General features: G+C 41.0%; 5 protein-coding genes across 8 annotated transcripts; 2 read left to right on the top strand and 3 right to left on the bottom strand.

The window, feature by feature from the left end:
• Window positions 1-106: 106 nt before the first annotated feature.
• LOC122014583 (autophagy-related protein 18f-like) lies at window positions 107-5,242 on the bottom strand. The gene is made up of 8 exons (XM_042570865.1): window positions 4,628-5,242; window positions 3,270-3,728; window positions 2,763-3,194; window positions 2,337-2,573; window positions 1,446-2,252; window positions 1,191-1,357; window positions 730-1,077; window positions 107-356 (listed from the first exon to the last, which is right to left on the bottom strand). Exons 1-7 carry the CDS (start codon window positions 4,829-4,831, stop codon window positions 750-752), a joined length of 2,634 nt encoding a protein of 877 aa, XP_042426799.1. The 5' UTR covers window positions 4,832-5,242; the 3' UTR covers window positions 107-356; window positions 730-749.
• Window positions 5,243-8,373: 3,131 nt separating this feature from the next.
• On the top strand, window positions 8,374-11,661 carry LOC122014293 (probable galacturonosyltransferase 12). Its single transcript, XM_042570481.1, has 6 exons — window positions 8,374-8,776; window positions 9,715-9,764; window positions 9,844-9,999; window positions 10,071-10,661; window positions 10,729-11,031; window positions 11,128-11,661. The coding sequence occupies exons 1-6, from the start codon at window positions 8,566-8,568 to the stop codon at window positions 11,407-11,409; spliced, it is 1,593 nt and encodes a 530-aa protein (XP_042426415.1). The 5' UTR covers window positions 8,374-8,565; the 3' UTR covers window positions 11,410-11,661.
• A 2,513-nt stretch (window positions 11,662-14,174) lies between these two features.
• On the bottom strand, window positions 14,175-15,181 carry LOC122013783 (cysteine-rich repeat secretory protein 38-like). Its single transcript, XM_042570011.1, has one exon. The coding sequence runs from the start codon at window positions 15,038-15,040 to the stop codon at window positions 14,288-14,290; it is 753 nt and encodes a 250-aa protein (XP_042425945.1). The 5' UTR covers window positions 15,041-15,181; the 3' UTR covers window positions 14,175-14,287.
• A 140-nt stretch (window positions 15,182-15,321) lies between these two features.
• Window positions 15,322-16,465, bottom strand: LOC122013782. The gene has a single exon (XM_042570010.1). It carries the CDS (start codon window positions 16,426-16,428, stop codon window positions 15,418-15,420), a length of 1,011 nt encoding a protein of 336 aa, XP_042425944.1. The 5' UTR covers window positions 16,429-16,465; the 3' UTR covers window positions 15,322-15,417.
• Window positions 16,466-18,070: 1,605 nt separating this feature from the next.
• On the top strand, window positions 18,071-24,438 carry LOC122014547 (F-box/LRR-repeat protein At3g48880-like). 4 transcript variants are annotated; one of them, XM_042570796.1, is made up of 4 exons: window positions 18,071-18,945; window positions 19,154-19,817; window positions 22,355-22,398; window positions 22,958-24,438. In XM_042570796.1, exons 1-3 carry the CDS (start codon window positions 18,584-18,586, stop codon window positions 22,376-22,378), a joined length of 1,050 nt encoding a protein of 349 aa, XP_042426730.1. In that variant the 5' UTR covers window positions 18,071-18,583; the 3' UTR covers window positions 22,379-22,398; window positions 22,958-24,438. The 4 variants fall into 4 exon arrangements, with proteins under 4 accessions (XP_042426730.1, XP_042426731.1, XP_042426729.1 ...); XM_042570797.1 differs by having other exon boundaries at window positions 22,991-24,437; XM_042570795.1 differs by lacking the exon at window positions 22,958-24,438 and having other exon boundaries at window positions 22,355-22,664.
• Window positions 24,439-24,768: the final 330 nt, after the last annotated feature.

Genomic DNA, 24,768 nt, shown 5'->3' on the forward strand with positions numbered 1-24,768 from the left:
TGATCATCATATGGTTAATATTGAAATGGAAGATAAGGATGATATGAACTGCTTTTCTTTTTTCCTTATATATATATATATATATATATGCTCAAAGTCAAGTTAGTTAAGCATAAACAATCAATCACAATATATATATATCAATACCAATCCACTACAGAGAGAGAGAGATGCTGCCATTATTTACAAATTAGAGATGCTCTCATGTGGATGTTTTTTAAACACGAATGTTGCTGAGAATGAAATTACAACTTCCAAGCACCAGAGACGAAATTGTATCACGAATATGGACAAGTTAATCCCCCCATCGAGAATGAAAGAATAGTTTGTATGCACCTGAGTTTTTGGGTGGCAACCTGCAAGTAAAAGGAGAAAAAAATTAAACACAGAATTAAGAGAACGAAAATAAATGCCACCTGAAGAAAATATGATCACTATGATGCCTTCTACATCAGAGAAGATGTAAGTTCATTGCTCGCCAATTAGAAAGTTAGAGATGTTCCCGCATAAAATGGGACTATTTTAGTTTGGTAGCAAAGGAAAAATGAATGAAGAAAAAATATACCATATCACATGGATAGATTAAAATGATAATCTAGCTCGACTGAACTACAGGAGAAAATCAGTCAGTCAACAAGTGGGATAAAGAGAACATGCTACCAGGCTCATACTTAAACCATAAAATGGACTATTGGAGCATCTATCAATTGAATGGAAACTTAATATCACCTTCAAGGTTTCCATTGTGATTATAATGAGAGTAGATCCTCGATTTCCTTGGTATTTTCTACAAGCTCGAGATGGGTCTCCAACTTCAAGTTTTCACTACTATCTACCAACCGAAGTTCATTCCCCGTAAATTGGTCATGTGTATTGTTATTTACAAAACCTTCATCAGCCATGGATTGCTTCCAGCAAGTGTCACTGATGCCACTGGGAAATTCAGCCATTGAATGATTACCATAATCATAATCTAGGAAACTATGGCTTGAGTGCGAAAGCCTTCCACGTTCTAATTGTCTTGATTTCTGCTGGTAAACTACTTCTGACTTGTTAGTAGTAACAGAAGCATTTATCCTGAAACGAGAAAAAAAAAAGATTATATGGCAGGAAAATAAGCTAAGGTCACCCAAATATTTCATAATTGGATACTAAGGACTTTTTGAAAAGCAATAAGAACTGGGTCCGACCTTAGCTGTTGGCACATTGGTGTTCGGGAATTGTTAAAAACAGGCACCAGATCTTTAGACCTAGCCTCAATTGTAATGCTTGTGATGTTTTCTATGTCAACTTCCCCATAGTAACTACCATTATCAAATGATTTAGCATTCTCATCCATCATCACTTGAAAGCATATCTGTAGTTTAAATGCAGTAAAAATTTGAGACAACAATTATGCCATGAAACCAGTTCATTAATTTTAAAACCAGAGGACACAGAAGTACCTCAGACTTTGCCCATAGTGGAGTCCCAGCTTCATGCACATGCAACTCAACCTCTGATAAGTACGTATGCTGATTTTCTTCCCTGTTATGCTTTGTTTTCATGTCTACACTGGTACCAGCAGACAGAATATTAGTTCCCTTCTTTATCCCCATTTGAAAATGATCACCATATATATCCACATTATCACCCCTGTCTCTTCTGTTTCGTTTATGACAGACATCCCACTTCTGAAGTGCCTCAACATGTAACCTTGAATTGATTTCATGTATCGACCAATAAGAACTATTACTTAGGGTCGACACATTCACATAATTTTCACCATTCCGTTCCCACAACACATACTGAATAACAGATCCAGAAGGAGACAATACTAGCAAATAATATGCTGAGATTAGTGAGCTGTTTTCAGTGTGAAGACGAGAACCATTGCAATTGTGGAAAGCTGAAGCAATGGCACCATAAGAAGGATTGACTTTGCCGGTAGCAGCTGCTGCAGCACCACTGACAGCTCCTTTTAGACCGGGATTCCCATTTCTTATTCTACTTACAGCAGATAATGTGACAGGGGTACCAGATGAAAGAAGATTCATGTGTATGTGCTTTGGAGAAGAAGAGCCATGAAGAGACTTTCCTAGTGCATTCTTCATGAAATCTGATCCATACAAGTTGTTTGCAAGTTTAACCTCCCTGGATTGAAGTTCTGTAGCAGCATCAGAAGAAGAAAGTTCAAATAAGTGACTGGTTCCTCTTGAAGAACTTATCATAATCCATTTGCTGTCATCACTAAAACTGATGTCCTGTATAACCTGATAGGGAACAAAAACTATATCAGTTAATCATGTCATAAGGTCAAAATAAATAGGCATGCAAAGATCAAGAAGAATAATTACTGCATTGGTGATGCCACGCTGCAACCTATAGAGATGAATGTAGGAGCCTCTAGCATTGGATCCAGCAGAACTGTCAAGCATAGAGATCGTAATACCAAAAATGTTGATGTTGTGACCATGGATAGAAGCTGTCACCAGCAACATTCCACTTGGATCAAAGCACAATGCAGAAATAGGACTTGAATGTGCCCTGAACTGAACTATTATTGACTTGGAAACAATATCACGGACTATGACCTATGAATTTCAAAGAGAAACAATTAAGCATTTGGATAGTCCCTTACATCAGGGTTCTTATTAGAATCCAAAACATATTTCAATCATCAAATTTCAAATCATGGAATTAGTTTAGTACACACAAAGTCGAGCATGGTATTTCAACCACCTAAGGCAAGTGAAAATTGAAGCCAAAGTAACATTTCATACCATGCCTACATTTTCTGTATCAGGCAGTTGCCCGTTCGTGGTTCCATTGTGTTTTAAGCTTGAAGTTCCATGTCTTCTGGGGCCACTGTGTTCAGCCAGAAGTTCAGAATAATATTTTGAGATCTTCTTATATCCCATGTCTCCAAGTGTTACTAAACCAGCAGCAAGCTGCTTGCTTGACTCCTTTGCAAAGTTTGCTACCAGACCACTGTTTGAATGTGGCAGTGAAGCACTTTTAGCCATACTCATATTTTTGGGACTAACACGGCCAGTATTTGAAGCCGTGACAAGTTTACCACTATAGGCCAGCCACCTTGTACCAATTGTCAATGGTCCATAGCCTATACCACTGGAACTAGGACAGGCTGCACCAATTGGGTAAGTAAGAATTGTATAACCTCTCACCAAAGTTGCAGCGTTGAAACACTGAATCTGTAGAATAGGTTTCTACTCTTAATTATTTCTGGTGCTAATCTATGTAAAAGATGAATACAATGTAATACCAACCTGGGCAGCTTGACAAACCACAATTACTTGAGAACTGCATCTGACAGAGATGATAGTAGCCCTAAACTTCAGAACATGTACATAATCATGGGTCCTTAAAGAATAAAATCGAAGATAAGCTGGTGATAGTGTGCCACTTCCCATATCCCAATTAGTTGTGGTTTCATTAAAAGAAGAACCATCCCCATCAAGGTTGTTGCCTTTCATGCTAATTGAAGCCTCCTCAGCAACAATCAACAGTGGACGAACTTCTGCAAACTTATCTTCTTGCTTCATTGCCGGTTTTAACTTCTTTTGCATTTGAAGGAATGATACAGGTCCATCACGCCTTGATGCTATCTGCCGCACATCATTGGACTGGTGAACATCCCAGACCTGGAAGCCAGATCTGAAACCCAATAAAAGAACTTGCTGGAAAAAATCTTCAAATTCCAACTTGTCAAATCCAGCCCATTGCACCTTTGTAATAACATAAACTTTAATGAGATTGGACTAGCATTGTTGAAAATCAACTATAATAAGAACAAACTAGCATTGCATGAAATGCAGAAACATAAAAATGGAATACAGATATCCTACCATATATGTCACTCTTGCACTTTTTGATTCTCAAATTGTTCAAATCTTAGTTCATGGACACTGACAAAAAACAAAGAGATTCAAGCATCTATTGACTTACTTTTCTTACATGGCACGAGATGCCTTTTACTATTTGCTGCATTCATCAGATATTCTTTTTGTAAGAGCAGAGTTCAACAGAAATTGTCACCTCATCAGTGCCTTGGTGATCAAAGTGTTAATGTCTTGAAAAGAAAAACTGTACTCAATGTTCATTGTAGTGATTTGAATTTGTATTTAAATTCAAAGATGAATCATTGGACCAATCATTGCTCATAATTTTATTCCAGTCATCAATAGTGCTTTATTCATGCAATATAGAGTTTGATATCTAGTAATCTCGACTATGTTGTGATCCAGCGCAAGTTTCATTGTAATATCAAGTAATCCTGCCAAAGTGATGAATGACTGTAATGCTCTAAACATCTTACTATCTTGGTTTAGCAATAGGCAGAGCTCTCATGCCTAATTGAAAGAAAATTTCAATTACAAATAAAATAAGTAATTGGCTTACATCCATGTAAGTAGACTAGCTTTGTATATGACTAAAAGGACAAAGCTGCTTTACCATAGTATTTTTCTATTTCAAAATTTTTCGAGGAAATAAAAACATGCGACCAGTCCATTCCAAGAAAAACATGCAATCAAAATCACTTGTACTTCGCACGTCCATTAATCAATGCTATTGTACATAATATTAATTATAACGAATTTTTTGTGGAATCAACTGAAAAGGGTACCTCGTCTCGGCTGGAGTCATCATGGCGATCAGACACGGAGGAAACTATGGACGCCCCAGCTGAACGCACACTAGATGCGACGTTGGACGCGCCAGAGGACACAATCCTCATATAGTTGGACAGCGACCGAACCGAGAACAAGCCGTTGCCGCCGCGGTTCCTTGGGACACCGTCGTCACGATGCCCGTGCACATCGTTCCTCATGCCCCAACCCCAAAGCGACGAGAAAACCCAAAATAGACGAGGTCAAAGGAATTAAAAAAGCAGCAACTTTGGCTCGTCAAAGAAGCAACTTCTTCCTAATCATGAACCGAGGGCTGTTTCTCTGGATTTTTTTTCTTTGGCTAGGAGAAAGAGCCCAAATCCCTCTCCTAGCCGCCCAATCTAGCCATATCCTCGGAGGCTGAAGAAACAAACTCGAAGAACTTGATGCAAGCGGACCAAAATCACTTCTTTCCGTCAGAAATTCGATCCCTCGATCAAAAATTTTGTATCTGTTGGTCCGATTTCTGAACAAAAAGGGGATCTTACCTGGAGCGTTTCGTGAGCTCCCCTATTTTTGCCCTGGCAGCGAAGAATAAAACGGAGAAGATAACGGTATAATTGCTTGCGATCACATATGACTCTCGTTTACTAGTTTGCTTTGATTTGTAATTATTATTATTGAGATAAAAAAATTATTAATTCACTAATCAACTGTTTTTACAAAATTAAAAAAAGAAGGAAAAAAAGAATATTCTTGGTTAGACCCATAATTTTTTTTTTAAAATAATTATTTTAATGATATTTTATGCCTACAATTCATTTGGAATAAATAGTGATGAATTTTATTTTGTCCTATTCATAACAAAAAAATGCTTTTTATCGGTGAATAAAATAGTCAGTAAAACATAGAATGTGGGTGAAGTTGGAAGATACTAGAAATTATAAAGAAATTAGAAGAACGATTAATTTGTATTCCTTATATTTGATTATAGAAACAAATAGTTACCATTAACAAATAGATTTAATTACAATTTTCCCCTCTATTATGAGTCAGGTTTACTTTGTTTTGTTGAGAAGTTAGAGAACTTATTTGTTTAAGCAAATTTAAATTCTTAACCTTTCACCAAATGTTCTTGGATTCTATTCTATTATCATGGCACCAAGCAACTATTAATCCTTTGACAAGGAAAACTGGAAGAAAAAAATGATAGGGGCATCCATCAGTAGCTAAATCTAATAGGTTAAATAGCAAATCAATATGAAAAATTGGAGTGACTGTTTTTTTGGAAAAAAAAAAATCTAATTTTATGATCCGATTAGGGGTGATAATTTTTGACTCGACATGATCATATGACTCGAACCGAATATAAAAAAAATCATGTTAGGATCAGGTTTTATTGGGTTTAGGTCGGATTTAGGTCGATCTGATTGACACTATTAATAAATGGTTCGGGTTTGGGTCAAACTGAAATGATCTTATTACAACCCACGAGTCTTTTTATAAATATTTTCGAATCAAGTTCGGGTCGGATTATTATTGGGTTCGGATTTAAATAACCATATTTATATAAAAATAGGTCTTTTGGGTCAAATTCGGGTTAAGTACGAGTTAAGATGGACATGTTTTTATAAATGGATAATTTTGGGTCGGATTGGGTTTAGATAAACAGGTCTGATTTAGGTCGAACAATGTGACCTGAAATATTAATCAGGTCGGGTTCGAATTTTGATATTCCAATCCATCAACTCATCAACTGGAACATGACCCGAATTGTCACCCCTAGATCTGACTAATTCTAAATGTACCATCAGGATAAATCAGAAAGTGTGGATAGGTCCTAATTACCTAGGGAGGTGTAATGTGTTTTGGTGAGATTTGAAATCTTTATTGTTTAGAGAGTTTATTCCACCTCCTACCATTACATCATAGTCCTAGGCTAGTGTGGTTATTTTATTTTTTTATATTAAATATTTAGATCTTACAATTTGATTAATTCTGAAGTAGATGGTCTGATCTTACATTTCGCCCATCAAGCAAATCCAAGAAGCACGGTAGCTCCTGGCACGGTGTCCCAACTTCACCAATATTTCAATGAGTATGTCATGCATGAGAATTGAACCATGATTGCTTGGAAAATACACCTTGCTTTTTATCACCATACCAAACCCTAGGGCATTAGAGTAGCTATTTTATTATAACAAAAGGTGATTATGTTCACTCAAGGTGTCCGCTCATAGCCCGTACCAGATCATGTGAAGGAAAGTAAATTATGGGGTTAACTTATAGTCGACCGTCAAGTGTCTAGAGGGTGGGAGAAGTTTTTCTCCAAGAGCATGAGTCTGCGCGGGAATTGATCTCTATCCATTGTATCTAATCTGTCACCCTCTAACCAACTGAGCACTCGTAGATATTTTATTCTATAAAAAAATAAAATCCGTCATTCTGACCTCCCCCTCCTCCTCCTCCTCCTCCTCCTCCACTGGGAGGAGTAAATCAGTAAATTGAAGCTAGTCATACCCCTAGCTATTTTATGTAGCAAAACACGATTCATTTGGCCCCAGCGCCCTCGTCAATTCATCCCTAAGCTAACACGGAGGAGGTAAATCATGGGTGACTACTAACCATTAGTGCAAGTGGCCAAGGCATGGGGGAAGGCTTGCTCAGACGAGTTTCGACCCCAATATCTCATGTGGCAATACCCTTTACCTTAACCACCGCATCTCTCCGAGAAAACACCCCTGATTATTTTATGTGGCAAAAGACGAAATGACTCACCCCTGACTATTTTATGATTCACTAGGAGGTAAGTTTGTGTTAGTTATTTAACTTGTCATTATTTAATGCATTTTACACAACATTAATTCTGTTTAGACTGTATATAAATGATTGATTAGTCAATCACAGTTACAGAGAGTTCAACTAAACAATTTGCTAATCAGATAAACTAGATCTGTCAATTAATAAAAAAATATCGAACAATTGATAAACAATTGCTCTCATTGTGTTTGTTTTGATGCTTGTGTTCTATTCTTTGGACAGGGTCAGTGGTCATAGATGGCTGCTTGGTGATTCTCCTGTATCTTTATTTTTTCAGGAAAAAAATCTCAATCTCAATCTCAATCTCGACAATATTTCCACTGTTGCAGAGCATCACAATTTTGGTCGATCACAAAGCGAATGATCATGAATGATTAGATTCTTTCCCATCCTTTATTAATGGGAACGAATCAGTGATCAAAGCTCCATTCAATGCATACTCTCATCCATTGTTCTCCAACTATAGACATGGGTAATCTCCAATTGAACACTTAGGACTTGCACAATTTCAACTCAAGTTGCTCGATTATCGATCATGCCACGAACCAAAGTGGGGTACTGGATTTGTTGAAGAGAAGGGAAAAAAGAAAAAAAAAAAAAAAAAAAAGAAGAAAAAACTAGAACCTCATGGTTGGGCAGTCCCCATCCCTTCTGAAGGGATCTGGTTTGGCTGCTTAACTTACCCTCCTTTATTTGTAGGTAAAGGAACCCAGAATGACACAAACAGATTAGCAAAACTCAGACAGCAGCTTCCCATCTATTCTTAATTTATTATCATAAGCTTCTATGCTTCAAATCCAAGATAAAGAGACTGGAAGCCGTAAGATCTGATTACCTCATTGAAAAAAAAAGGATTGATGATCACCAAGTTATTAAGTATGAATTAGGCTCACCAAACTGTTATTTATGGCTGTTGAACCTGAGTCCCTATCTCGAACAACTTCTTTCCAAATGTTCATGCTTTGGCAGAGAGACATTAATCCAAATGCTAAGAAATGGTAGGTGGGGGAAAGCAACCTGGGCACCAGACATGGCCTCCTTTTACATTCTCTAGGATGGCACAGAATGGATCGTAGCTAGGAGGGAACTTGTTTTTGGGTCTGTGAGGCATTTGAATTCCTTGCTGTGGATTACTATGCAGCTCCACATATCGCCGAGCATGAGGCAGGTGACGGTGTTGCCGGGGAAGGGGGTGAGGGAGTTCATCAAAGTGAAGGTTGCGTCCAGGAGGCTTTCTTACAAGATGGTCATCTATTCCCTGCTCTTCATGACCTTCATGTTCAGGTTCATTTTTGTTTTGACTGCAATGGACTCCATCGAAGGAGACACCCAGTGTTCTTCTTTAGGTAATGCATTCGAGTACATCCTTTCTTCCTTCTTTCTTAATTACTCGCTTTGTGCTATCATTAAGAAAGTTACGACTAGCTAAACAAACCTTCCTCCTGAAACTAGTTTGTAATGCCATCCATCCTACTTGACTGTTTAAATTCAACCAGACAGAAGATATAGCCATTCCATTTCGTAGATTTCGATTATATATATGGAAGTACTGCCAAACTCATGCGAAATGCATTGGCATTATTACGGATGCATCAACCAGACATTTATAGTTCAAGTAGAACAGATCTAAAAAGTTGCAATTATATATGCTCCTATCAAAACTCCTTTTTTTTTCATGCAAAGAGTAGTGATCAGATGCCAGTATGCCTACTAGTATGAGTTAGTAGTATTCACTACGACATTTACGTTTATTCCTCACCTTGCCAATATGCAAACACACAGATGCAAGATTGAATTAGCCTAGTTAGTCAATACTGCTCAACTAGCTAGGCAAGGCTAGCAATGTTGGTTTGTGTTAGAACCAAGAATGAACTCGTAAATATCGTTGAATTAAGTCCTAAGCAAAGGCAGTTCTCAGAAACAGTGACCGCTGATATCACATCAGCAAAATTAAAGTGACATGATTTAGTTGTTGTAGTCTGTAGAAGTTAGTTGGCCTGTCGTGTGCTAAACCCCACAGGACCAAATCTAAAGGAAAATAAGATCTATCCTTCAAATTTGTCGTACGTTCAATTCAAAGAGAAAAACCATCATGCTTTATAAAACTTCCTTCAGAATCCTAACCGGAAACTACTGCAATCCCAAACAGACGTACCCCATTATAATAATAATTAGTTAAATATAAACAACAAAATTTCATGAGGAGGCAAACAATTAATAATGCTAAACTGTCATGTCCATATAATGCTTGCTTCATTTGGACTCTGCTTGTTGATTATAATAGGATGCATAGGCAAGAGGTTGGCTCCAAGAATGTGGAGGTTAGACTCGGCGGTAAGCTTAAAAATTACTTAAATTTGATTTCATGGATGACCCGGTTAATTAGCTTAAAAATTATTATTAAAAAAAACAGAGAGTTCCAGAGGAGATGTACGAAGTGTTCGAAGAAACAGAGATCGAGCAACCAAAGCCTGGCTCGGATGTCCCTCAGACTTTGGACGATTTCGTCGCAGAGATGAAGAGCGAGCGATCAGATGCGAAAGCATTCGCCTTGAGACTCAAAGAGATGGTAGCAGTAGCAGTGAGCTTTGACTATTCTGAGCATTGACTGAACGTTGACCACTGAACGTTGACTTGTAGGTGTTAGTAATGGAGCAGAGGACCCGGGTGGCCAAGATACAGGAGTACCTGTACCGCCACGTGGCGTCCAGCAGCATCCCTAAGCCGCTCTACTGCTTCGCCCTGCGCCTGGCCCAGGAGCATTCCACCAACGCCGCTGCCCGCCTGCAGCTTCCGGCGCCAGAGCTGGTGCCTGCCCTGGTGGATCCATCGCTCTACCACTTCGTCCTCGCCTCCGACAACGTCCTCGCCGCCGCAGTGGTGTCCGCCTCCCTGGTGGCCAACGCCCTCCACCCGGCCTCCGTGGTGCTCCACGTCATCACCGACCGCAAGACGTACGCGCCGATGCAGGCGTGGTTCGCGCTCCACCCGCTGGCGCCCGCCGTGGTGGAAGTGAAAGCGCTGCACCATTTCCACTGGTTCGCTCGGGGACGGGTGCCGGTGATGGAGGCCATGGAGAAGGACCGGGCCGCCAGGTCGCAGTTCCGTGGAGGCTCCTCGGCCATCGTCGCCAACGTCAGCGAGAAGCCCGTGGTTGTGGCAGCCAAGCTGCAGGCCTTGAGCCCCAAATACCACTCTGTCATGAACCATATCAGGATCCACTTACCTGAGGTGAGTCCTGAATCCTTTATATTTTATTTTTTTTAATTAGCATTTCATCCTCAATTATACCATGCAGCTGTTTCCGAGCCTCAACAAGGTAGTCTTTCTAGACGATGACGTTGTTGTCCAAGCTGATCTTTCACCCTTATGGGACATTGATCTTCAAGGCAAGGTAAATGGAGCAGTGGAGACGTGCAGAGGCGCGGATAAATTCGTCATGTCAAAGAGATTGAAGAACTACTTGAATTTCTCTCACCCCCTGATATCTGCGAACTTCGAACCCTACGAGTGTGCTTGGGCTTATGGCATGAATATTTTTGATCTGGACGCGTGGAGGAAGACAAACATTAGTCTTACTTATTACCATTGGCTGCAAAAGGTTTATTTATTTAAAGCAGTTCTTCCTGCAAACAATTTCTTCCTTTTCCCTCTAATTTGTCTTTGATTTCTTGTTTTGTTCATTCTTGATTCTCAGAATCTGGAATCAGATTTGAGTCTGTGGCAATTAGGGACTCTGCCTCCAGGTTTAATAGCGTTCCATGGTCATGTTCATGGCATTGATCCCTATTGGCACATGTTGGGTCTGGGCTACCAAGAAAACACCACCGTAGCAGAAGCAGAGAAAGTGGCTGTGATCCATTTCAATGGCAGAGCCAAGCCGTGGCTGGACATTGCATTTCCAGAGATCAGGCCACTGTGGACCAAGTACCTTGACTTCTCAGACAAATTTATCAGAGGTTGTAACATAAGAGAATAATAAAGGGCAAACGAGACAAACAATGGAAGCAAAAGGCTAACCATGATTAATCCCATATCTGGTAGAACACACTATCAGCCGTTTTCATGGTTTGGATGATGCAAGGAACAAGGAAACAAAAAAAACTATATTTTTCTTGTATCATTTTATGTTTAGGAAAGATTTTGTTGATTTGTTGCTGGGAATATGGATACCGTACGTGTGAAAAGAAAAGTTAGTTCGATATGGGAGAATAAGAAGAAAAGTTACGAAGGATGCTGTAATTTTCTTATTTTTTAAAACACGACTGATACAGCGCATGTTCGTGGGGTCAGTAAGATAATGTGATTAGGAGTCAAAATCATAGGATGATCAAAAGTTAAGTCTCCATGGTTGATCAGAAATCAAGCTTACGAGGAGGTCAGAAGTCAGGCTTACGTGAAGGTCAGAAGTCTAGCCTCCGTGGCTGGTCAGAAGTCAAACTTACATGATCGGGGCCCAAGTCTCAACTGAGGGGATAGTCAAAGGATAGGAGTATAAGTCAGACAAGGGTCAGCCCTGATAGCGGTCAAGGACAGGGCCCACAGGCCCGATACAGCTGAGGACTAAGCCCACAAGCCAAGTAAAGGTAAAGGAAAGAAGGCCCTTGGCGCAGAACAAACTAGCGTACAAGTTGGGACATACAAGCCATAGATAACAGTAGGTAGAAGCAGGTCGGGAAACAGACCTAGCATATAGGTCGGGACATGCAAACTAAGGATAACAGTAAACAAGTCTAGACACAGACCTACCGTACAGAACGAGACATACAAGCCAAGGATAACAGTAGGCAGAAGCAGGTCGATACACAGACCTATCGTACAGGTCGGGACGTATAAGTCATGAATAACAGTAAACAGAAACAGGTCGGGACATACAAGCCAAGGATAACAGTAACCAAAAGCAGGTCGAGATACAAGCCTAACGCACAGATCGGGACATACGAATCACGGATAATAGCATATAGAAGCAAGTCGGAGTATAGATCTCGGAATACAGACCCAGCATCCAGGCACTACAGGACAAACAACCCAAGGAATCGTAACCACTTGTCAGAGAATGTCAGAGAACAATCAATGTGTCAGAGAATATGCTAACAGTCGGGGCTCGCTACGCCGTTGGTTTTGCCGTCAGCCTATTAAGAAGAGCCACGTGTCAATCACCGCCAGACAAAACCTGACAGCCGACATTCCCTGACACTAGCCAGGTCTCAGAAACATCCGTTGCAGTATAAAAAAGGGATGCTTTGTCTCTTATGCAGGTACGCTCACTCGTCATTTCTCACTAACCTTTACTTTTCGTCATTTCTTTGTGTTTTTTGGAGAAAAAGTACTTGACTTGAGCGTCGGAGGGTCTGACCCGGGGACTTTTTCCTTGGTTTCTGGTCTCTAACAACTCGTGTGCTCGTCTAAGTGTGTGCAGAGCAGCAGTGTCATCGTCCTGGTGATCTTCCTTTGTCAGTCGCCCGTGCGAACCTTTCAGAGGGGTGCCAGATAGATCCAACGCGTTGGCGACTTTTCATCAACTTCTAGTACACTAAGATATGTCTCCATCCGACTCAGTTTCTGGACGGGATGAACGACAAAGAAAGGGTGAATTAAAATAGCTGACCCAATGCCGGGAAAATACGAAAGAAAAGTAGAATTTGCACGAGTCGAAGAATGAAACGAAGAGCAATCTAATAGAGAGCCATACTCATACACATGCATGGCGTTCGCTTAGATAACTAAAAGCCACCAAAATGAGAAAAAGGAGAGGTAGGGAATAGACGCTAGCTCCTCTTCGCCCACTTGTTGCACCTTCGATGCTTTCACGAGCACTCTCGTTGAACTAGCTCCCACTGCCCCTAGTCGGATTGCTGGTCCATATATATAAATAAATATTTATGATTGAAAAATTAAATATTTCTCTTAATCTTTCATAACATAAAGGCATCATTATTGTCCTTGAGGACCCACACTACGCTATTATTTATATTGGGATCTTTCCTTGTCCATGTATACCCTACCAGAAGTCAATATTCATATCAAGAGCAGGACCTCTCCTTGAGCATGCTGATAAGAAATCATCGTGAGTTCAACAAGCTCAAAGCGATGATTGATTGTGTGCATGTACCTTTCTCGCCTTCAATTCTTCTTCACTGCATAAGCTCCAACCATAATGAAAAAATAGCTACATATTGATCACAAACTGCGATTTAGTTAATATTGTTAAATCTCAATGACATGATGGCATCACGTTCGTTATGCAAACATGTGATAAAAAAATGCCAAGACTAGAGATGACATTAAGATGAGAAGTTATTTTGGTCCTAATAATATTTGAGGGTGGAATACATTTTAAGTTATAAAGGCCAAAATATATTTTAAAAAACTGAAATTAAATTCTCTAAAAAAACAAAAACTCATAATTATGATATGGGATAGCTCACTCTTAGTTAAAAATAGTTTCACATTAATCTCACATATGGTATGGGATAGCTCATGATGATGAGACAAAAAGGACAAAAAAAATTTAATATTTATCCTTTAGATGGCTCACATTTTAAAAAGTCAAAAATGTCACCAAAGTGAATGCGTAATATGCACTTTTATTGACTTTTCGATTTGAGGTGCATTTACGCTACTAATTTGTGAGTTGCTCTCTGAAGAATCTGATTGGCCAAGAACCAGAGGCACTAATGCTTAAAAAATCAACACTAAAATTCATTTCCAAGCACAGAATATTATTGTATGAAGATCTTGAACTATTGAGAAACATTTCTTTTAATTATTGTCAGCTAAGAATTGTTACTGGCTACACAAAACACCAAAAAAAAAAAAACAGAAAAAAAAAAACAAAATGGATGCTAACATCGATCCTAGGCATCATCTAAGAAAGGGTACAACTGGTATCTCATGTTACAGCTGCCACCTACTACCCTTCCCCCTCGTTGCCCCCTGCAACAACCGCGAAGCTTGTTAATGGCGGCCTCCAGACACTTCTTGCAGTCACCACCGGATATATCTTTCGTGCACTGAGCAACTCCGTACAGATTCCTCGACTCTCCTATCTCCAATTCTTGGTTTGCGAAAAGCAACGGCGAGATGTAGGTCTTGTTTTTCAGCCGTTCCAACAAGAACTCCACCTTTCCGTAGAACGCCTTCGCGTCTGAAACATTCCCAGTGTTAAACGTGTTCCTAGGATCGAACAAGGAGAAGCTGTGGTCGTAGTCGACGTCGCCGAAGAATTCCGTGTCCGAGTACCGCAGCATGCACTCGTCGAACCAAATGATGGCTTCGTTGTTGCGAGGGCAGAGGTCGCGGACTCGGGCGCCAGCAGAGCGGATGCACGCGGCGCATGCTGAGCTTCGGACGTCGCCGCGGCACAGCGCCAGGCCGTTCACTCGGCTGTCGCCGTGCCCGACGGAGCCGAGTGCGAACCCGATCGGTGCCGCTTTTGTCGCGAGCAGGAACATCATCTGATGCAAGCTGTTGCTGAAAGCGCCATGTGATGTGTAGTTTTTGGAGGTGGAGCACGCAGCATGAAGAGGATCGACGGCAGTGGTCAGAGCTGCGTGGATAAAGAGAGCGGAGCAGAGGAGGTAAAGAGTAGATGATGCAGGGGAATGCATATTGTGAAGGGAGAATGAGTACCGATCGAGCGAGGTTGCTATGGACAGGCTCTTGGATCAATCTGTCAGCAGGGCTAGTATTTATAATTGAGGATAGTGGGTAGTTTGGAATGGTCAAGCTCGCAAGATTAGAATCGTTCTGTTATGGACAATTCAACGCGCCAATGTCAAATGTAAGGCGAACAGAGGAAAATTTAAATGAGGATATGATGTTTGTTCATTTGCGACCTGGTAGTTTAAAAAGGAAGGTTCCACTATCCAAATTAACAAGTACTCGCACGTCAAACAAAACGCTTTGCATTTGAAACAAATGGTCGAACACCTTAGGTACAACGTTCCCAAGAGCACCTTTGAGCAACTGAAAAGATTTAAGACATTTACTTGCTCGCCTTCCTTCCAGTGACATTGGAGACGAGGTCGCTAATGAACTTGACTGACTTGGTCACCGGCGAATTCGCGGCCATGAGATTGTACAGTACGTTCTCCACCTCGACAATGGACGGCCTTTTCTTGAAGCTAGTAACCGTCTTCAACTCCTCTCCCTCCTGTTCCACCATGACCATCCACTCCTCTCCACTCACCACCCCATCCCTCGCGCACTTCAGCACCAATCCCCTCCTCCTGCTGAGCACCCCTCTCACTTCCAACCCCATGAACGAGTACACCACGGCGAAGGAGCCGACGAAGCCCTCAATCTCCCTGTCGAAGTCCTTCTCCTCATCAAATCCCCAACCGGGGTTGAAGAGCACTAGCGGCTTTGGGTACAAAGCGTTGGCCGCCGTCCTCATCTCACGCAGCCGCGACACCTCCGGCGCCAGGAAGACGGCCAAGTCGGCGGAGGCGAATGTGTGAGAGACGACCGAGTCCCAATCCGAGTGGTCGACCGAGCCTAATGCCTGACGAGCTGACTCGGCCGCCGCGGGCGACGGCCACAGGAGCAGCACTCTGGGCTTGCCGCCCTGCTTCTTTTTTTGGAGGGGAAGATCGGAGAAGACGTCGAGGGCGAGGGGGACGAGGGAAGCGGGAGAGGAGTCGACGACGGGGATCTCGACGCGGTACCGTGGCTGCCTGGGCTTCTTGAGCTTCCGGGTGGGGAGCGAGGGCGAGTTATTGAGGTGCTTCTGCAGGACGGAGGAGAGACAGAGCTTGGCCTGGGAGATGGCTTCTTCTCGGGAATCGGGGGATTTGCAGTGGGAACGGGTGGCGGAAGGCGCGAGGTCGCGATGAGCTGAAGAAGAAGCGGAGCAGAGTAGGAGCGATCGCGGAGAAGGGGAGGCGGTGGTCTTGAGAGATGCAGGAAGCTGGCTGTGGAAGGCATGAGGAAGAGAAGGTGACGGGGTCTGTGAAGAGAGGAGCTTGAGGAGGAGACTGGAGCTGGAAGCGGCCATTTTTAATCGCTGTTTGATTTGGGAGAAGGATATTGAGCCTTTGGGATAATGATGACGCAGTCGCTGAGCTCAGTTTGCAATTAAATTTAGACCTGCAAACTATCAAGTTTGCTAATGATTTCTTTCGTTCACAAATTTGTAAAGATAGCGTTAATTTTCAAATTTTAATTTTAAAACACACTCTAAAGTTTAACTATGTTCTTAAAGAAATCTGTAAATATCCTTTAAAATTTTTCTTGTTTTGTTTATTTCAGATACACAATCAGAAATTGTCTAATTGAAGTGTCACAGTCCTGTTGACTATGACTTGCTTACTTTTCGGACATCTTTGACGAGTAGAGATCCTTTTATCCAGGATCTTTGGATCAGTATTGGACCTCTGGATATTCATTGGTGGAGTGATCTGGATCCTACTGTTAAATAGGTGGGGTCCAAATCACTCCACCAATATGTGTGTAGGATTTCTTCTGGTCCAAGAGATCCTGGACCAGAGGATCTGAGCTCATCTTTGATGTATGCACCACCATTCCACGATGTTGCAGATCGAGGTGGCTAAAGCAGGCAGGGATCCTCTGGTCCAAGATTCATGGATCATCTATGGTCCCCTGTTCATTCATTGATTGAATGAACTGGATCTCACCTGTTTAACAGGTGGGATCCAGTTCATCCAACCAATGAATGGACATGATCTTTTTTGATCCAGAGTTTTCTGGACCAAAAGATCTGGCCTCGGCTAAAGCGGGATACAATGCAGCGCGAGCTTCCAGAAAGTTGCGAAAAAGTGAAATCAATGAGGGTTGAAGTCAACGTCAGTTCCGCCGCTATGTGCGTCGACTCCGCCCGCCGCTGCAGGCCTGTAGCATCGAACCAAATGTGTCGTCGGTGGCCGAAACCACCAGTTAGAAACTTGCTTTGGGTGTTGTGGCTCCTACTGCGACGCCCAACGAACAATCTACGACGATTTTGTTGCGCGTATGGTTGATAGAGACAATTAATCTAATCCATATCCTCGTATCTCCTCGTCGATCGGATGATTATTATATCTTCGTGATGTGCACTGTATCCTTGAGATGTGATTTAGCTCGTCCGATTGACGAGGAGACACGAAAAACTTAGGACAGAGGATCTGATCTCCTCTCAGCATGGAAATCAAATCCTCTATCCTAAGATTCCAATGTCCTCATGTTCCCTCATCGATTGGACGATCATGACATCATCGTGATGTACGTTATATTCTTGAGATGTGATTTAACGTGTTCGATCGACGAAGAGATACGTGGACACAGGAATCTTATGATAGAGGATTTGATTTCCTCGACATAAGGACAGTGGGATAGTGGATCTAATCTCGCATGGAAATTACTTCTTTTGTCTGAAGGTTCCCGTGTCCCCGTATCCTCTCGTCAATCAGACGATCATGATATCCTCGTAATGTGTACTGTATCCTTGAGACGTGATCTAATTTGTTCGATCGACGAGGAAATAACACGGAAATTTTAGGTTAGAGGATTTGATCTTCCTGACATATTGGATTAGTCTGTAGAAGTCTGTGATTATAATCCATTCGTTGGCAGCCCATGTTGCCCAAATTTAATTAGGCCCAAAAAGAGAGTCGTTAAGGTCTTCAGGCGTCTATCGAACCCTAAGGGAGGTAAATTGTAATAACCGCTGCTGTAGGGTCCGGAGATTACGAGCTTCCAGAAAGCGATTCTTCTACTGCAGGATCAACGGGCGCTGCAGCAGTGGGATGAGAGTTGAAGTCAACGTCATCTCCGCCGCTGTGTGCGTCGACTCCGCCAGCCGCTGCAGGCCTGCCGCACCGAATCAAGTGTGGCGTCGATGGCCGGAACCACCAGTTAGAAACTTGCTTTTGGTGTCGTGGCTCCTACTGCGACGCCCAACGAGCAATCTACGGCGGCTTTGCCGTGCGTATGGTTGATAGAGATAATTAATCTAATCCATGTGGAAGAAGACCAGACAATCTGGAGACTTGAGCAGAGTCCTGGCATGTTGGATTAGGATGTAGAAGTCAGTGTGATGTAATAATCCATTCGTGGCCAGCCCATGTTGCCCAAATTTTATTAGGCCCAAAAAGAGAGTCGTTAAGGTCTTCAACGTAACCCTAATCAGGGGCAGGAGACGCGATGCGGTGACTATGGCCACCGGAAAAAGGGCAGCGGGACGAGAGAACCCAAATGGAAGGCGGTGGGAGGACCTCAACCCGGAGTTGCTGGTGACGATCTTTCAGAGGTTAGGGGTGGCCGATCTCATCGCCGGCGTTCCCTTCGTTTGCTCTTCTTGGCGCGCCGCTACGCTCGATCCCCTCTGCTGGCTGGAGCTCGACTTTCGCGACTGGATCCGTATCTTCCAGCAAATAGGTGTCTCTCCGTCCTGCGATCTCAGATCTGTCTTCAGCCACATCCTCCGATTTGCTGTCGCTCGCAGCCGTCATCTCCTTAAATGTATATATTTTCCTTCCTTCGTCTTCGACGAGGATTTATTCAATGTCGCCACAAGGTGATTTCTATTTGCTACTTTTCTATGCTTCTGTCAAAACCTAATGGCCAATTACATTTTTTTTTCTGGTTTCCCCTTCGGATTTTGGTATCAACAACTAGAAAACATGATTTTGTTTTTTTTTTAATTTCATTAACATCAATCGGGTTTCAGGAACGAAGAAAATAATATTATCCGTAGTATAACTATTAAGTTTTTGGAGTTTCAGTTGTCCAAGATTGGAATTTTTCGACTTCCCAAACGGTGATTCAGCAATGGAGGTTGAATTATTCTGCAACGCTATCACTCGACTCAAGTTCCTAAGAGGCATGAAAGTGAACGAGCGCTTCATAGAGTTTGATGTGCTTCAACATGTTAATCAGTGCTGCGTTCACTTGACAGACCTGGGAGTCTTTTCTCATGGCATGGATGCGCGCATGGCGTCCATTATTTGCGAGTCTCTTCCATCTATTCGTAAGCTTGAGATTACAGATCCTGCGATCTCATCACAAGCAATCATTGTGTTTCTAGACGGATTGAAGGAACTCGAGCATTTTGATATCTCTGGATATAAGAATTCTCCGATCACTGATGTGGTTCTTAAGAAGGCTTTACGTCTCAAAATTTTCATATGGAACTCAGGAATCGAGTTGGGTGAATTTATTGACTGCAGTTTTTGTGGCCCAAATATAGTTATGAAGGAATCCTGCATGACTTCCAAATCAACATTTCAGAGTGTTGAAGATGTGAGTGCCCTGTTTGAGTTCCATGAATTGGTGGATCTCCGAGAAAAGCACTGCATACCTCAGAAATCTTGCAAATGTTTGGATCTTCTAGATTGCAGTGAGGACTATTCACTGCATAAACCCTGCATGTGCATGCTTAAAGAAAAGGTGATGGAGTGGTTGACAGAAGTTAAAAACCCTTCTTAATGTTTTGAAATGATCAGCCTGCCGGAAGACGCTTGTTTCCTTTTGATTACAGATATAATTACAAACAACTATTCATCTGATTATTGCTTTACATGGTGAAATTATGCTATTCTCACTTTAGTCTTTTGTTGTGTATATATGGCTATGAAGTTTGTTTTAGGACCATTTAAAGGCATAGTCATTTTTAAAAACTCACATGTTTTGGCAATCATTTTATGTGGTGTCTTATTAACATGCCAATAGTTCAGTTTTTGGTGTATATCTACCTTTGTCAAATTAAATAGGCGTTATTTATATGATACCTGCAATTTTTCCTAGGTTTAATGGCTTGTGATTGTTTGAGGATAGTTGCCGATTAGGATCTTAATAACTAAATATGTATAATATTCCCCTGCAAGTTGAAGCATAGACTAGCTATGCCCAACTTGCTACATTAACTAGAAACAATAGACTAAGGTATGAGTATAATGAAATAAAAAGGGATAATAGAGTAAGCTACTAGCGTTGCTTTTTTACCATAAATCAGCACACTATAAGAGATAATAGAAGATGCGAAGGAGATAATGCGAGAAGGATCACTGCACATCAGAGGAAGTCTCGTGGGAGAAAAGGCACACATTGGACATTAAGCAAGGTCGGTGGCCATGGAAGTCGCGGAACATGGGTGAATTTACGCTGACGAGAGTGGTAGGCCCTCGATTTGGGTACTATGGTGTCATGGAGGATGATCTCAACGAAGATGCTGGCGTTGTTTGTGGCAAATGCAGCAGCACGGCTTGACATCAGCGGTGGAGAATACCTGGGCGTGGGTGAAGGTGTTGCTTGCTATTGTGTGGAAGACATGTCGCTGTTCCATGGGAATGCGTTGCTTGCCGGTGCTAAGGATACGACTTCTTGCAGGTAAGGTTGATGTGAGAAAGCTCGTTAGAAGGGAGCTTTTTAATGCTAGCCAGGATGAGGCTAGGCTCGCTGTAGAAAGAGGGGGTTCACTCAATAGGCCTCTACGCTTCCTTTATATCATACCTAATAAACTCTGCTTCTTTTGGGACCCGACTCTTGTATCCACTTTGAACCTCTGGTTCCATATTGTCTCTTTTGGCTGGAGATATTTCTACCTAATTAGCTCTCAAAGGTATTACCCATCTGATATATAGGTCACGTAAGACGATTGAGTTCAACTTAAATAGTGGCAATCAAATTAAGTAATCAAAATTTTCAATGGTTATCGGAGATTTCTTATTTCTAGAATGATTAAACTTGCCCCATCTATGTTTGTTTGATTCTCACTCTATTTTTCTCCGGGATATAGACCATTTATCTTGCCCCTTCATTGCTTATCCAGAAAAAAAAAGGAATCTTGATTTCAAATATTCAGGATACAGATTTGTTGTTCTGCAAATTGGAATCACCATTTAATTTTGATGTTTCATATTAGTGATGTTAAGCAAGGTAAAGACGGCATATAATAGATCATTTTTTGAGATTTTGTATTTGTGAGAATTTCATGCACCGAACTGTCCTTTATATTGACTATGTTAAAAAAAATACTTTTGTAAAATTAATTGGTCCAACATTATGAACCACTGCATATTCAAATTTTAAGCTTGATGTTTTTTATTATTATTTTGTTCTCATTTTTCTAGCTAACCCAGTGAGCCTTACACTGATTCTTAGGAGGCTCGAATATTCTAAGGCAAATCATCAATGAAGAATTTGCGTCGGAATACCCTCTTCAACACAAATCACCAATCCCGTTCTGTGTCAATTTCTAATTAATTGAATATGTTGCTCAAAACAATTGGACATATGCTTCTTCCGCATAGTAAATCTCTGAACAGCCTCGTATTCTTTCTATTGGATGAAGATGAAGTGAATATATTATACTTAGAATTATTGTTCAACCACATTTTGTTTCTTGTCGATATGGAACATATCACATTTCAGAGAGTTGATTTATGGCCAGGTAGATATAACATAGGGGTTATATATGTAAGTTTTTGTACGGATTAAATAAGTTCATAACTGACTCCATAACTACCAATTGAGTTTAAAATACCTCTTTTTCATATGATTTTCTTTAGCTTTTTTATCAATTAGATGTTTTTTGGTGACTCGATAATTAAATGTTTGTGAACAGTTTATTGATCTCAACAAAAATTGAGTATGAATATGTTGTGGGCTGATAGGGTTTATTTCTAGTGTGTGTATGGCAGTCTGTTTTGCCTGCTTCCATCTTAGTGTTCACATTTTTTTACTTTTTTTTGTAATACATCATCTTAGTTCTCTGTGCTTTGGTTAAGGCTTGCCTCCTGTTGTTTGTTTTGTTTTGTTAGGGAAAGTAGTATTAATGAAATTGTGCAAGAAATTATACTATGCTTCAGCCCATTAATAATTAGAATTTATTCCATCCACCTATTTGGTTTCTTTCAGTCTTATCTGTTATCAGTACGAAATACCTGGTAAACAATATTTGCTTAAAGAATGTGATTGTTTTCCAGGAGATATGTGTGCTTTCTGGATAAGGTTGGCATTTGGTCGTGAGGTTAGCATGTTAATTTCCAGTATCGACCTTCCTGCATCAGTAGTCCCTATTACCATTTTCTATCCGCATCAGTACATGCTTTTCACCTTGTTGAGGAATTCTGAGAATTTTACATTAGTGAAAGCTATTTTAATACTCAATAGTTTGCTATACATCCTTATCATGTTAGATTGGTTTGGAAGGTACCTGAATAGTCTGCCAAACTTTTTTTAGATCAACTTTTCATTTATTTTGATTCATATTTTGTTTCGGTTTGTTTTTTATTTCGTGGGGAAAAAAAAGGAAGGAAATATTGTCGGCTATAGGAGAATAAGAGATTTTTTGGGGTAGTATTTGGTATTGCTTTGTTATAAATGGTCTTTGCTGAACTTGTCAGATCAAATGATTAATCAAGAAGATATAATTGACTGCAGATAACTAATGAGCATTCAGCTGTTGACCTTCTGAATTGTGCACGATGATAGAAATGTTCTGTAAATAACTCGGTTTTTTTTTTTCCTTTCAAAATTCATTATGGCCATTTTATCATCAATTGCAAAAAATGTGAGTCATTGCTCAGGCTGAGGTCTGCCACTTTTATGTTATCATCAAGGAGATAACACCGGCCGGGAATATATTTATACAGAGGTTACCTGGCATGGGCCTCTCTTCTTTCCTCATGCACGTGCGTTACCATCGTCCCAAGGAGGCGTGGCTGGTCAATGCGACATCGTGGTGTGGCTGCCACGTGTTTGGTCGGGAGCAACAAGTAAATCTTTCGCACTGTGAAGCCCCAGGGAAGCTTATTTAATTCTATACCGTCCTACTTTATTATGCTATTGCATTGTCTTTTTGCATACATCGTCGGTACATGGCTTGGAACATTGTATTTTGTTCTCTCCCATTAATTTACTGGGGAGTAGGCCATTTGGCTATCTGCATATTTGTTACGTGGCCTTTGTTTTTGAAGGCAATTCTTATGGAGAGGCCTCCATAGGATTTCCCAGGGAGGACCTCTGGTGCTACATGACTTTGAACGTTGTGTAGCATTTTGAATGGGTTGACTTATAAGCACTGTTATATACTGATATACAGGGATTCAATTTGTTGAATGTTTCATGGTACAGTTGAGTGTCTACATTAATGGCCATAACTTGTGTTGGACTGCATAGGCATTCTGTCTGGAGCCGGTGTCCGGTGCCGGCTCTGTTTTTGATTGACAACAAAATGTGAGCAAGGGATGAACAACCCATGTCTTGTCTGCTTATATAAAATTCAGGTATCATTAATGCAGACGTTTCTCCAAATTAGACCCTACTTATAGAGCAATCTTTATTTCTTTCTACCTTTTCAAAGTTAATTAAGAGAGGAAGTACTACATCAGGATTCGGGTTACATACTACTATTAATCTATTGATTTTTTTTCTTTCTAAAAAAAAGAGATCAATGGTTTATTTAATTGGTCATGCCTGGGTAATTTTCATAGGTTGCTGCATATAATCGAACTAGGATTACCATAAACGCCAAGGAATCCCATGGTCCTTTACTTCACTGTGTTTTGCATTACTTATTGTTTGTTTCTATGCTTCTCCAAGCCATTGGAACTCGTATCTTTAGATTTTGAACAAACAAACTAGCTATATATTCTTTATTTTACCAGTGTAGAATCACTGATCTCCTATGGTGGCTTTCATCTTTTCAGATATGGTTAAATCTTCGACGAAAGTAAACTAGGTAGCCAAGCAAGGCAGACAAAGCAGTGACCAGGCCTTGTGCGGTGGGTATCAAACAATCTGAATATTACAGGTACAGGCAACAATAAGGATTAGTATTAGAATGATTAATTATATTGAAGGAGTGAGTCACATTTACGCCTCTGAGCCACTGACATGTTAAGAATTTAACAACAATTCCACATGCACTGATGCGTTGTCGACCCATACAATAAATGTAGATGGATAAACATACTGTGGCTCTTAATGAGCACACACAGATATATATGTCTATCTTCCGAACGAGTAATCCATCTCTCTGTACTGAAGTACTTATAATAAGAAAGGCTTTTAGCGTTGAACAAATTGTAGCTGTCACAATTTATTACTTTCCAGATTCGGAGGGGCACATCGTCAGTTGGAGCAAACAGAGTGATGATGCGATGAAGCGCGTGCAGACCGAAAACAAACAAGTAGGGAAGTAGCTACCTAGCCAATCATGCATGCATCTACCCACCGGCTAAGCTAAAATCACCAAAATCATGGGTTCTTTTCCGTGTCAGAGGTATAAGTTTAGGCAGTGGCGCATCGAGCTTTCCCTTTGCCGGCCAAAAAAGTGAGTAGGCAGAGGGAGAATCAATCAATCCCCCCTGCTAGCTGACGCTGATCTTACATGTAT

The sequence above is a fragment of the Zingiber officinale genome, chromosome 8B (genome assembly GCF_018446385.1).
Source record: "Zingiber officinale cultivar Zhangliang chromosome 8B, Zo_v1.1, whole genome shotgun sequence".
Lineage (NCBI taxonomy): Eukaryota > Viridiplantae > Streptophyta > Magnoliopsida > Zingiberales > Zingiberaceae > Zingiber > Zingiber officinale.

What these genes read in the sequence shown, in the direction of transcription:
- LOC122014583 (XM_042570865.1), bottom strand. Translation starts at nt 4,831, where the DNA reads ATGAGGAACGATGTGCACGGGCATCGTGACGACGGTGTCCCAAGGAAC. An exon ending in TGGTTTGTCAAGCTGCCCAG is followed by an intron (nt 3,195 to 3,269) that starts GTTGGTATTACA and finishes CCTATTCTACAG; the next exon opens with ATTCAGTGTTTCAACGCTGC. An exon ending in CACTATGGGCAAAGTCTGAG is followed by an intron (nt 1,358 to 1,445) that starts GTACTTCTGTGT and finishes TTTAAACTACAG; the next exon opens with ATATGCTTTCAAGTGATGAT.
- LOC122014547 (XM_042570794.1), top strand. Translation starts at nt 18,584, where the DNA reads ATGGCCACCGGAAAAAGGGCAGCGGGACGAGAGAACCCAAATGGAAGG. An exon ending in TTATTCAATGTCGCCACAAG is followed by an intron (nt 18,946 to 19,153) that starts GTGATTTCTATT and finishes TTGGAGTTTCAG; the next exon opens with TTGTCCAAGATTGGAATTTT.
- LOC122013782 (XM_042570010.1), bottom strand. Translation starts at nt 16,428, where the DNA reads ATGGCCGCTTCCAGCTCCAGTCTCCTCCTCAAGCTCCTCTCTTCACAG.
- LOC122013783 (XM_042570011.1), bottom strand. Translation starts at nt 15,040, where the DNA reads ATGCATTCCCCTGCATCATCTACTCTTTACCTCCTCTGCTCCGCTCTC.
- LOC122014293 (XM_042570481.1), top strand. Translation starts at nt 8,566, where the DNA reads ATGCAGCTCCACATATCGCCGAGCATGAGGCAGGTGACGGTGTTGCCG. An exon ending in TCAGGATCCACTTACCTGAG is followed by an intron (nt 10,662 to 10,728) that starts GTGAGTCCTGAA and finishes TATACCATGCAG; the next exon opens with CTGTTTCCGAGCCTCAACAA. An exon ending in ATTACCATTGGCTGCAAAAG is followed by an intron (nt 11,032 to 11,127) that starts GTTTATTTATTT and finishes CTTGATTCTCAG; the next exon opens with AATCTGGAATCAGATTTGAG.